This window comes from Rhipicephalus microplus, chromosome 1, assembly GCF_043290135.1.
Source record: "Rhipicephalus microplus isolate Deutch F79 chromosome 1, USDA_Rmic, whole genome shotgun sequence".
NCBI lineage: Eukaryota > Metazoa > Arthropoda > Arachnida > Ixodida > Ixodidae > Rhipicephalus > Rhipicephalus microplus.
This window is the reverse complement of record NC_134700.1, coordinates 82,366,937-82,379,789: the sequence shown is the minus strand read 5'-3', so window position 1 is coordinate 82,379,789 and position 12,853 is coordinate 82,366,937. Positions and strand designations below refer to the sequence as shown.

At 49.5% G+C, this 12,853-nt stretch overlaps 1 protein-coding gene across 1 annotated transcript; it reads right to left on the bottom strand.

Annotated features, from left to right (window-relative positions):
- Positions 1 to 398: 398 nt before the first annotated feature.
- On the bottom strand, positions 399 to 926 carry LOC142765463 (uncharacterized). The gene has a single exon (XM_075866507.1). The coding sequence runs from the start codon at positions 924 to 926 to the stop codon at positions 399 to 401; it is 528 nt and encodes a 175-aa protein (XP_075722622.1).
- Positions 927 to 12,853: the final 11,927 nt, after the last annotated feature.

Here is a 12,853-nt window from a genome sequence, read left to right as displayed (position 1 = left end):
AAGTCCGTATACGTACTCCCGAACGACATTGCGATGCTCCGTGTCCAAGGCAGCTAGCTGACAAGCACTTAACAAAGCTACTGCTGCCGTGTAGATCGCACCTGCCGATGCGACTGCGTTGTAGACTCGCAGGGCAAGGGCAGGGGCGCAGCCGCGACCTCGTGCGAGGAGATTGCGTGCGGCGCCGAGTACCTTGCGGTTGCTCATCAGCAGATCGTTGACGGCCGGCCGCCAGCTGAGCCAGTGGTCCATGGTCACCCCCAAGTAGCGCACCTTCGTGCTCCACTCGATGGGGAGGCCCCAGAGTGAGAGCCGAGGTGTGGAGCGTCGTGTCGACGCTCGTGGGTGAACGAGCAGTGCCTCCGTCTTATAGGCGGCAAGCGCCAGTCCAATCCCGTTCAGGAATGCGTCAACCGCGTCGATGACCCCCTGGAGAACTCCAGAAGGGCTGCCCGGTGGTGACCGGGGCCGCAGGCAAAAAGCGTGAAGTTATCAACGTAAATAGCCACATGCACTTCACACGCCATGATGTAGTCGGGCAGCTTTGCCAGAGCCAGATTGAACAGAAAAGGGCACAATATTCTGTCCTGGGGTACGCCCGCGGTGACGGGGTCGGGACCACTCATTGTGGAGCGAACACAAAGAGTGCGGCCACTCAAGATGCTCTCTAGGTAGTCAAACATGAGCCCGCACACACCAAGGTCACGAAGTGCGTCCAAAATCGATGCGTGGGGCAAACAGTCAAACACACTTCTCACGTCGAGCAGCACGAGGATGCAGTAATGGCCGCGGTACTTGGCCTCCTCGGAGGTGGTGACCTCGTCAGCCAGTGAGTCCAACGTGCAGCACCTTGGGCAAAATCCGCTATGTTCTGGAGGGAATGCGTTGGTTGTGGTGGCAATCCAGCGAAGGCGTCGCAATGCCATGGCTTCCAGACTTTTCATGCGGCCGAGGTAAGTGATACTGACCGGTAAGATGATATCTCCGTGGCCGGCTTCCGTGGCTTCAGGATGGGAACCACGAGCACCGCTTTCCAGCCAGGAGGCACCTGACTTGTGCGCCACACTTTGTTGTAGGCATCCGGAAAAAGGGCAGTCATGGAGGGGTCAATACCGCGCAGCACCTGGTAGGTGACGCCGTCCACTCCTGGGGCAGAGAGCTTTGTGTGGTTGTTCAGCACTGCTGCGGGTCACTTCTCTGCGATTAAATTCCTCCGTGCACAATGCGCGGATCTCCATCATAATGCCACGGCGGTGAAGTACCACTCGGGAGCGAACACCTCAGGCATATTGAGTGCCAGCACAGATGGTAGTCCCTGTGGTGACTGTGGGCAAGCAAGAGGGGCAAACTTGTCAGCCAGCAGCTCAGCCAACTCCTGTGTGGTGATCTTCATTGCAACAGACACAGAGAAGCTGAGAGTGAGGCTCTCTGGTTCGAAGAACGGAAGCGAAGATGCGAGAAGCTTGGGCGTGGTTTTGAGGGTCATCTAGTGACGAGCAGAGGCTCCCCCAGCTCTGGTCACTCCCATATGAATTATCTAGTAGGCTTTGCTTATCAGCCATTTGGGAACATGTGGAGGACATTCATATAATGCTGGTGTGCTAAAACTAAACTAAAACTTCCATATGGATTATTTATGACTTTCTATTTCAGTAGGGGTAAAAGCGAAAGAGATATGTTTTGTTGGTGAAGTTATAGTACGTTGGTTCCTTCCTATTTAAGAGACAGGCACCGGTAGAGAAGAGAAACTATTCAGTAAGAGGAAACCGTGCATTAAAGCGAGAATCTCCCCACAGACAGCTAAGTGTGTACAGGTCTCAAAGGACCAGATAAGGTTCAAGTAGTTTGTCTATTACAGAATGAAATTCATGTTTTGCAAGTCGGTGGCGTTGAGGTATTGTTACGAAGACGAGACGCCAACACGGTGCCGAAGGCGCCAATGCTCCAAACTCCACCGCCAAGGTCACCAGCCGTTTGGTAGCATGTGTTACTGAGCTTGCGACTGCTTCTGCGCAGAGCTGATAGACGAGAGGATGATCAAGACGACGGTGAGTTAGGGTGAGGTTTATGTGCGGCATAGAAATAGAGGCGTTCCGAATTCGGCACTGCGGCAGACAGCTTAGGGACTCGAAGAGCCGAGATGTCTTCTCTCGCACGCATCCGTCGGCTTCTCTACGAAGCGCGCCGACAACGAGGTTACGAAGGGCGCCACGAAACTCGGCGCTGCCAAGGACACCGGTCGGGCCGACAGCGAAAGGGGCTGGAAACATCCGAGAGGCTTCTCTGACACACAGGTCTACTGCCGAGGACGCGCCGCAGGGCCTTTTTCATAGGCACCAGGTGGATTCTTTGAGTCACCAACGTCCAACCAGAAGCACCGCTGGCCGTGATGTCAGAATCCTCAAGGGAAACTCTAGCCTTGGTCTTTTTTATGCCGAGATGCCCTGCCCACGCGTTTTCATGCGCCATTTCCAATAGTTGGCGATGATACTTTTGTAGCACCAAGAGCTGCTAGATCCTGACAGAGGTCTGTATCAGTCTGATACAATTTCCTATCAGTTGTACCAGTGTTGTATCAGACTGATATAAAGTCTTACCAGTTCTGGTACGCACTCGTATCAGTCTGGTACAGTTGCTTACCAGTATCACCAGTCTTGTATCAGGCTGATTATATATAAATATATATATATATATATATATATATATATATATATATATATATATATATATATATATATATATATATATATATATATATATATATATATATATATATATATATATTTATATTTATATATATATATATATGTATATATATATATATATATATATATATATATATATATATATATATATATATATATATATATATATATATATATATATATATATATATATATATATATATATATATATATATATATATATAGTTGCGCATGTGCCACGAAGGACTACGAAACGGACGAAAAAGAACTCGCTTGCGCGTTCAAATGAAAAAGATCGACCTGCTTCTGGTGTGACAATCTCTCTGGCATGACCTCTGTTTTGACGTCATGACACTGGTGGAGGTGCTGGAGTCTACAACCGGATGCAGGACAGTCTTGCTCGGACCCGTTCACCTAGTCCAGAGACCGAGCCCCTCGTCACGACTCCGGTGCACCGATTCAGTTGGCGCCTACTAGGCCTAAGTTCGGAGTCCGCACCTGTTCCACCTCTAACCAGCATGGCAGCTCCTACCACATCCATGGCTACCCTTCCATCGCAGACCACTATTCCCTCCCAGGTGACTCTTGAACATCCTCGCGTTCCTGAAGTTTTCCATGGACAAGAGTACGAGGATGTCGAGGACTGGCTCGAACAGTTCAAACGGGTCGCTGTATCTAACCACTGGAACGAACAGCACAAACTTGGCCGTGTATATTTCGCCCTGGAAAATAGCGCTCGCACGTGGTACGAGAACCACGAGGCTACTTTCCAATCTTTTGAAGATTTCCGTCGAAAGCTCCTCGCCACATTTTCGAACATGGACCGACGGGATAGCGCACAGCAACTCATTGAGGCTCGCGTACAAAATCCCAACGAAACAGCCGCCATGTATGCAGAGGGTATGATCCGTCTGTTTCGACGAGCTGACCCTGACATGCCTGAGGCGAAGAAGGTGCGTCACCTAATCCAGGGTGTCAAAGAAGCAGTATTTGAGGGCCTCGTACAAAATACACCTACAACAGTAGATGAATTTATAAGAGAGGCGACTGTCATCGAGCGCGCACTGCGACAACGATACCGACACTTTGACCGCCTGCCGAACCACACGGTAGAAAGCGCTGCAGCTGAGAACACTGCCGTATGTGAAAGTTCCCTGCGACAAATGACTAGGGAAATACTGCGTGTGGAACTTCGGGCCCTCTTCATTCCTCCTACCCAACCGCCCGTCGCATCTGTTGCCGAAATCATCCGCCAGGAGTTGAGGCAAGCCGTTACACCACCCGCGCCAAATCCTGAGCCACATCCAGCGACCTACGCTGATGCGGTCCGTCGTCCTCCACCGTCATTTGTGGCGACACCTTTCCAGCCACGACCCGCTGCCGTACCTTGGTGGCGACGGGATTCCATGAGACGACCACCAGCTCGCCGAACTGACTTGTGGCGCATGGCCGACCGTCGACCTATTTGCTTACGCTGCGGAAAACCAGGTCACATTGCCCGCCATTGCCGTCATAGCGATTCCGGGTTCGGGAACTTTTCTCGTCCCGCTTCTTTCCGCTCTGAAGACCGTCGTGCCCACGATGCCGATCAACTGTCGACTGGCCAAGTAACTACACCGCGTCGCTGGCGATCTCCATCTCCTGCGCGTCACCATGACTTCCCTCAGAGCTACGCGCACGTCACCAGAGGCCGTTCGCCAAGCCCGCGCCGGGGAAACAAACTGCTGCGACGTCCGGGGGCAAGGTTGCCAATCGTCGAGACACCGACAAGTTCCCCCTATCATCGCAAAAAGATATGACGACAACCACGACGAATACGACGACGAATACTAATGCCGGTGAAGTTTACATGCTGATCTTGGCGTTTTCATTGACGGACATCACGTTACAGCACTGGTCGACACTGGCGCCGACTTCTCAATCATGCGACAAGAACTCGCCGACCGCCTTAGAAAGGTCAAGACACCGTGGACAGGGCCGCACATACGGAGTGCTGGTGGTCAGCTGATGACTCCCACGGGTAAATGCACCACTCGACTTCGCAGTGGGGATTTTAGCTTCGTGGCCACTTTCGTCCTGTTGCCAGATTGCTGTAGAGAGCTAATTTTGGGCATGGATTTTCTTCAAGATCATGGCGCTGTTATCAACATACCTCAACGTATGGTGACGTTTTGCGCACCTCCGTATGTCGACGACAGCAGCGACGAACTACGTGGCCGTTTGCGGATAGCCGACGATGTGACGCTCCCACTGAGATCCTGCTGCTTTGTGTCTGTGTCCAGTGGGTGCCCTTCCTCGAAAGATGTGATAGTGAAGCACATAGTCGCTCTTTTGGTCACGCAAGGCATTTCCATCGCGAGAGGTATCCTAATGCTTACTGGTGGACAGGCAGAAGTGCTCCTCACAAACTTCAGCAACGAGCGCCGTCAAATCCAGAAGGGTACCGCAATTGCCTATTTCGACGATATAGACCAAGCCGGGGAACGTTGACGGTGGACATGTGCTCCACGCTACCACCCTCAGATAGGAAGCGCCTGGTTCGACTTATACACCAATTCGAAGACTGCTTTTCACGTACGTCAAAGGTCCAGCGGACACCATTGACCAAGCACCGCATCATTTTGGAAGACAACACGCGACCGATTTGGCAGAACCCCTACCGTGTGGCTCCGAAAGAATGCGAGGAGATTCAGAAGCAAGTACAGAAGATGTTCGTGGATGACGTCATACAACCTTCGAAAAGTCCTTGGGCGTCCCTCATGGTTTTGGTCAAGAAGAAAAACGGCAGCTTGCGTTTCTGTATTGATTATCGCAAGTTGAATGAAGTCATGAAGAAAGACGTCTATACACTGCCCCGCATAGGCAATTCACTCGATCGGCTGCGTCATGCGCGCTACTTCTTTTCAATGGACCTCCGCAGCGGCTACTGGCAGATAGAATTCGACGAGAGAGATCGTGAAAAAACGGTCTTTGTGACGCGTGATGGCCTTTACGAACTTAAGGTGCTTCCTTTTGGGTTGTGCTCGGTGCCAGCCACTTTTCAGCGTCTCACGGACATAGTACTATTGGGCCTGAAGTGGCAAACATGCTTGGTCTATCTGGACGATGATGCTGTATTCTCAGCATCATTCGAGGAACGTCTCAACCGTCTATTCACCTTATTCCAATACGCTCGGCTGGCCTTACTTTAAAACCAGAAAAATGTCATTTTGGTTTCAACGAACTCAGCTTCCTAGGCCACGTCGTCAGTCACGAGGGTGTTCGACCTGACCCGGCCAAAATAGACGCCGTAGCGCAATTTCCTGTCCCCCGTGAGGAAAAGGCAGTGAGACGCTTCTTAGGGTTGTGCGCCTATTACCGGCGATTTATCGAAGACTTTTCGTCTATTGCGGCGCCATTGACACGACTCACACGTGAGGACGTCCCCTTTTTTGAGGTGAACAGGAGCAAATGGCATTCAATGAACTACGACAACGCCTGCGAACACCACCAGTCCTGGCGCACTTCGACCAGGACGCCCCTACAGTACTTCACACTGACGCCAGCAATGTAGGTCTAGGTGCCATTCTGGTGCAGTGGCAAGACAGCTGTGAAAGAGTGATAGCCTACGCCAGCAGAACTCTCTCTAACACGGAGAAGAACTACTCGACCACCGACAAGGAGTGTCTCGCCGTGGTGTGGGCAGTCATCAAATTTCGTCCGTATTTGTACGGCCGCTCCTTCAAGGTTGTTAGCGACCATCACTCTTTGTGCTGGCTCACCAACCTTAAAGATCCATATGGTCGTTTGGTACGCTGGAGCCTAAGGCTTCAAGAGTTTGACATGACTGTCGTCTATAAATCTGGGAAGAGGCACACCGACGCCGACTGTCTCTCACGGTCGCCAGTGGAAACTGTCACTCCTGATGACGAAAACATCGATGCGGCAGTCTTTGGAGTTGTCAACACGGCCACTATTGCACGAGAGCAGCGCAGTGACCCTGAGCTATTACTACTCATTGAATATTTAGAAGGACGACGTGAGCCGCATAATAGAAAATATTGAAAATAAAATGTTCACGTTAGGTGTCTTCCTTGACTTGCGTAAAGCGTTCGATTCTGTTGACCATAATATCTTACTGTTGAAATTAAGCCGCTATGGAATTCGTGGAATAGTCTCTGATTTATTTAAAAGCTATTTATCATCCAGACAACAATTTGTTAGCATAGACAGTAAAAAGTCAGACTATTTAAGCGTAAAGAAAGGAGTTCCGCAGGGGTCCATTTTAGGCCCCGTGCTTTTCCTTTTATATATAAATGATATTACAGAGGTTCAGTATACACCCGAAATTAAAATGTTCGCTGACGACACAAGTATATTCTTCACAGGCTCCACCATTCAGGAAGTAGAAGCTTCGACAAATGTATATCTCTCGAAACTTTCAGGCTGGCTAACAAAAAACAAACTAAAATTAAACACACAAAAAACAAAATTTATTATGTTCAGGCCCATTAACAAGCACATCAGTGATAATATAGTAGTCTTGTTTGACAATCAGCGACTCGAACAAGTCAGCACACAAAAATTCCTTGGAGTCTGGTTTCATGAGCACTTAACATGGACACCGCACGTAAATAGTCTCTTGGTAGATCTAGCTCGTTCTGTAGGGTGCTTGAGTAAAATTGCTTTCCTCCTCCCTTCATGGTTATGTAAATCATTATATTATAGCATGTTTTACTCCAAGCTTCTATACGGAATGCTTGTATGGGGAACAACAACTAAGACCAATTACGATCGAATATTAATCTTGCAAAAGCGCGCGCTCCGTGTAATAGAAAAATATAAAGGTCACCCCAAGGACTTAGACACTCAGCCGCTTTTTCTTAAACATGGAATTCTATCTGCTAGGAAAGTATATAATCTTAAACTGATGCAACACATCCACAAACATAAACTACAGGATTCCTTTCCACGCACTGTATCAACAACATATGGCTTCAGAAATTCTACCCGCAAAACTAAGAAAACACGCACGAACTATGGCAAGCAGGCAGTTGATTATAAGATCATACAATTGCTAAACCTTCACGAATCGAATATAGACTTTACTCTGAAAACTAAACAATTTAAATGTCATCATAAATCCTTTCTTCTTTTGACTAAAGACATAGTAGATCCATAGGCTTTTATATTTAGGAATACTTGTATACTGAGTTGATTTTTTTTCTTACTATGAACAATGATACTTAAACAGAATCGTTTGATACCAAAATTGTTTACTGTTTATGTAAAACATATTCTGAATGTATATCATGTAGAAATAAGCTATGTAACTAAATAAGATATGTATAATGTCACTTATTTGTATATGTATGTTACTGATGTGTGAATATGTGTAATATGGCACTGATGCAGACTGTATCAGGAGGTCAAGACCTCGTCAGGCTATTTAGCCTTTAGTCTTTGCCTCCCGCAGGGAAGTTTTTTGTATTTTCCTGCAAATAAACTTTGAAACTTTGAAGATCTGCCACGGTTATTTGCTAGAGGACTGCCATCTTTTTGCTTGCAAAACGATGTTCTCTATAAGAAAAACTTCTCACCAACCGGTAACCCGCGCTTGCTCATCGTGCCTGCCTCTCTTCGAAAAGAAATTATGGAAGCGTGCCATGATGAAGCAACTTCTGGTCATCTAGGCTACACCCGAACATTGTGCCGACTACGACGCAAGTACTACTGGCCAAAGTTACCTGCTGCTGTTAACCTTCACGTGCAAATTTGCACTGACTGCCAAAGACGCAAAGCGCCTCCCAGCAAGCCAGCCGGTCTTTTACATTCATTCGAAGGACCAGAAAAGCCGTTCACCCAGATTGGAATCGATTTCCTGGGTCCCTTTTCAACTTCCACAACGGGGAAAAGATGGATTATTGTGGTCACTGATTACCTGTCCCGTTATGCGGAGACTAAAGCTAAGCAGCGCAGCACAGCACCAGAAGCCGCTTAATTCTTCATCAAAAATATCATCCTTCGGCATGGCGCTCCGACAACAGTGATCACAGACAGAGGACCTGCCTTCACCGCAGAGCTTTTGGAGTCGGTTCTCAGACTCAGCGGGACAGCTCACCGGAGAACAACTGCATACCATCCGCAGACAAACGGACTTACGCAGCACCTCAATAGGACCCTCACGGACATGAACAGCATGCTAGTTGACACGGAACATAAAAACTGGGATCAGATATTGCCGTACGCGACCTTTGCTTATAACACCGCTCGACAAAAAATCACTGGAATGACACCGTTCAGTCTGATCTATGGTCGCAAAGTCACGACAACAGTGGACGCCATGTTGCTGCATGAGTGTGACGACATCCATGTAGACGCCGAAGAATTCACTCAGCGTCCTGAAGAAGTTCTTCATTGTAGAAAGCCAGCATAAGGCGTGGTGGTCCGTTACGATGGTGAATTGACGGCCGACAGATAAGGACGGAACTCTTGTTTGTACCAAACCACAGCGAGGCACTCCTGCTCAGTGATGGTATAGTTTTTTTCGGTAGAAGTTAGCACTAGGCTAGCATATGCGATGACCCTTTCCTGTCCAGAGTTGTCGCGTTGGATGAGAACAGCACCTATACCACAGCCGCTGGCGTCGGTATGCAGGAGTGTTGGGGCGGTGTCATCAAAATGGCAGAGTACAGGCTCTGACGTCAAAGCTTTCTTCAATAGGTGAAACGCCGACTGACATTCCTCGGACCACACAAAGGGTGCATTAGATGCAAGTAGTTTGTGAAGTGGCGCAGCTATTGAAGAGAAATTTCGTATGAAGCGACGAAAATATGATGCGAGGCCAAGAAAACTTTGCAAATCCTTAAGTCTTGTGGGGCACGGAAATCGAAGGACGGCAGCAATCTTTTCGGGGTCAGGGCAAATACCGTCTTTGCTGACGACATGACCCAGAACCTTGATGGATTTGGTGGCGAAACGGCACTTCTTAGTGTTGAGCTGCAGACCCGCACCGGCGAGGCATGTTAGGACGTCATCCAAGCGGCTCAGGTGCTGAGAAAACGTTGATGAAAAGATGATAATGTCATCAAGGTAGCAGAGACATGTCTTCCATTTCAGACCACGCAGGACGCTGTCGATCATGCGTTCAAACGTCGCGGGCGCATTGCAGAGCCCGAAAGGCATCACGTCAAATTCGTATAGGCCATCAGGGGTTGCAAATGCCGTTTTTTTGTCGTCATCGTGCATGGGAATTTGCCAATATCCCGAACGCAAATCAAGGCTTGAAAAGTATTCGGCGCCTTGCAGTGAATCAAGGGCGTCGTCGATGCGTGGCATGGGGTATACGTTCTTGTGTGTGATGTTGTTAAGTGCCCGGTAATCAACGCAAAAGCGCACGGAGCCATCTTTTTTTCGTACCAAAACAACTGGGGATGACCAAGGGCTAGTTGATGGAAGTTGATTTCTCGTTGGAGCATGTCAGCGACGTTTTCCTCGATGATTTTTCGCTCAGCGAGAGACACGCGGTACGAGTGGCGATGTACAATAGATGTTCCCTCCGTCTGAATGCGATGCGCTGCAGTGGTAGTTCGGCCCAACGTTGAGGAGCAGGTGTCGAAAGAATCGGCGTGTTTCGTTAATAACGCAAGCAACTTGTGCGCCTGCATAGCTGTTAAGTCATCACTGATAAGAGCTGTGAAGGGAGAGGATGAGGCAGGCTTACTCATAGAACGGTCGTTGGTAGAGGCAGGGTTAAGTGGCGTGACGCTGACAGGCTCAGCATCCACAACACTGGCTACTGCAGTGCCCTCTGGCAGGAGAAATTTCTCTGGCGTTTCATTCGTGGCAATGACGAGCGCGCAGCCATGGTGAAAGCGTACGACACCTGATGCAAGGGCTATGCCTTTTGCGACGCAAGTCGACGAAGGGGACACCAAGACGTCACCGTGGTCGATGTCCTTAGAGATCGGGGTCACAATTCGTTCTTGATGTGGCGGTAGTTCGAGATCTTCGCGAGCGAACAGGCGTGGAGGCTTGTAGACGCCTTCGTCGAACATGGAGTCCGTATTAGTTAGGTGCAGAATCCGTTCACCACAACATATAGCGGCTGAAGAAGAAGATAGGAAGTCCCACCCTAGAATTAGCTGGTGAGAGCACCGGGTAAGCACAGTGAACTCGATGTAATGCAAAATGTCATCAATAAACACACGAGCAGTACAAAGAGCAAAAGGGCGGATAGCGTTCCCCTGGGCTTCGACTAGATTGGGTCCATTATAAGGTGTCATTACTTTTTTCAGGCGTTTGCACAAATCATACCTAATCACAGAAACTGTAGCACCGGTGTCCACCGAAGCGTCCACGAGAACTCCTTCCACCGTAACAGAAACCATGTTGAACGGGCGTGCTGGAGGAATATGAGTCCTACTGTTACATGCAGTTTCTCCTCCGAAAACTGCATCGTTTAGTTTTCCGACCGGTTGTCAGTAGTAAACGAGGCTGGCCGAAGAGGAGAGGAGGAGCGACGGAAGGGCGAAGGTGATCGGCGTCGGCTTGAACGGTAAGTGTTCAGCGTCTCAGTCGACGCGGGCGGAGATGGAGACCGCTGCTGTCTAGATGAATAACGCCGAGCGTAAGAATCCCCTCTGGAAAAGTCCCGTTCGCGCATGTCGTACCCGCGGCGCTCGTCCTGCTGGCGCTTGCGGCAGAAGCGCGATATATGGCCACAATATCCACAGTAAAAGCATGTTGGGCGAGACGGGCGCCAAGGCGGGTAGTAGAGGGCGTTCGGCGCACCGGGAGATAGCGCACTCAAGTGGACTGACGGAGGGTCGGGTGTGATTGGCCGGAGGTGGACCGGTGGTGCAGCAGCAACCAGCGTGAATGATGGCAGCGGTGAAGTAGAGTTTACGTTGCGTAGAGGCACGGCCGCAACTTGCGCGTACGATGGGGGGCTAGACGGAGGTGGCTGGATGTAGGCAGGACCGGTGAATGATGTTAGTTCCTCCCTTACGATGTCACGGAGGGCCATGCTTGAAGGCAGTGTGACAGATGGAGAAGGTTGTGAGATGCCCATTGATTGAAGTTCTTCTCGTATGATCTCCCGTATCATGTCACGCAGGTCCCGGTCTGTTGTACGGTGTTCACTATTGCCCGACTGAAGGCGAACAGAATCAAGTTCATCGAGACGCTGACACGTAGAGACGACGCCAGTGACAGTAGAAGGATTCTGGGCAACAAGGGCATTGTAGGCAATGCTTCCGATGCCCTTCAGGATGTGGCGCAGTTTGTCCGACTCGGACATCGAAGAATTGACGCACCGGCAAAGCGCAAGGACATCCTCGATATAAGATGTGTATGACTTGCCGGGATGTTGTTGGCGAGTATCTAGGGCCCTCCTCGCTAGAGCGGATCGAACGGCTGGCGTGCCGAATACTTGGCGAAGCTGCTGCTTGAAGGCAGGCCAGTCGGTGAGGTCGATCTCATGGTTCAAGAGCCATGTCTTGGCAACGCCCATGAGATAAAGCGATACTCGGCGGAGCTTGTTAGAGTCGTCCCAGTGATTAGTTGCGCTTACTCGCTCGTAGTTTTCGAGCCAGTCCTCCACATCTTCGCCGCGGAGACCAGCGAAGATCGGAGGGTCACGCTGGTGGTTTACGATGTAAAGAGAGGGGCTTGCGGCGCAGAGACGGGAGCAGAAAGGGCATCCACCCACTCACTCTGAGACATGTTGGCGGACTGAGGGTCCAAGCGGTGGTCTGAACGGAGCTCCAGCGAAAAGGCGTTGTAAGGAGAGGTACTGGGAACGTCAATCCACCTCCACCACGTATGACGACTCGGTTGTAACGAGGTTTATTCGTCGTGAACTCGGGAACGAACAAGCGCAACGGACCCGACAAAGAAGCACTCGTGCCAAGAAGGTGACGATTGTCAGCCAGAACATATGATGATGATTGACTGCTGTTCAGATGAGGATGAAGCGCATAATAGATGCCTACAATATATATATATATATATATATATATATATATATATATATATATATATGGGATATGGCACAACGGGAGCATTGTCAACAAGGATAAATATATTTATTTCCCAACAGTTTCGGGAGGGGTCCTCCCTTCATCAGGGGATGAGTTATACTGACATGAACTTCCAAACGTCGTTGC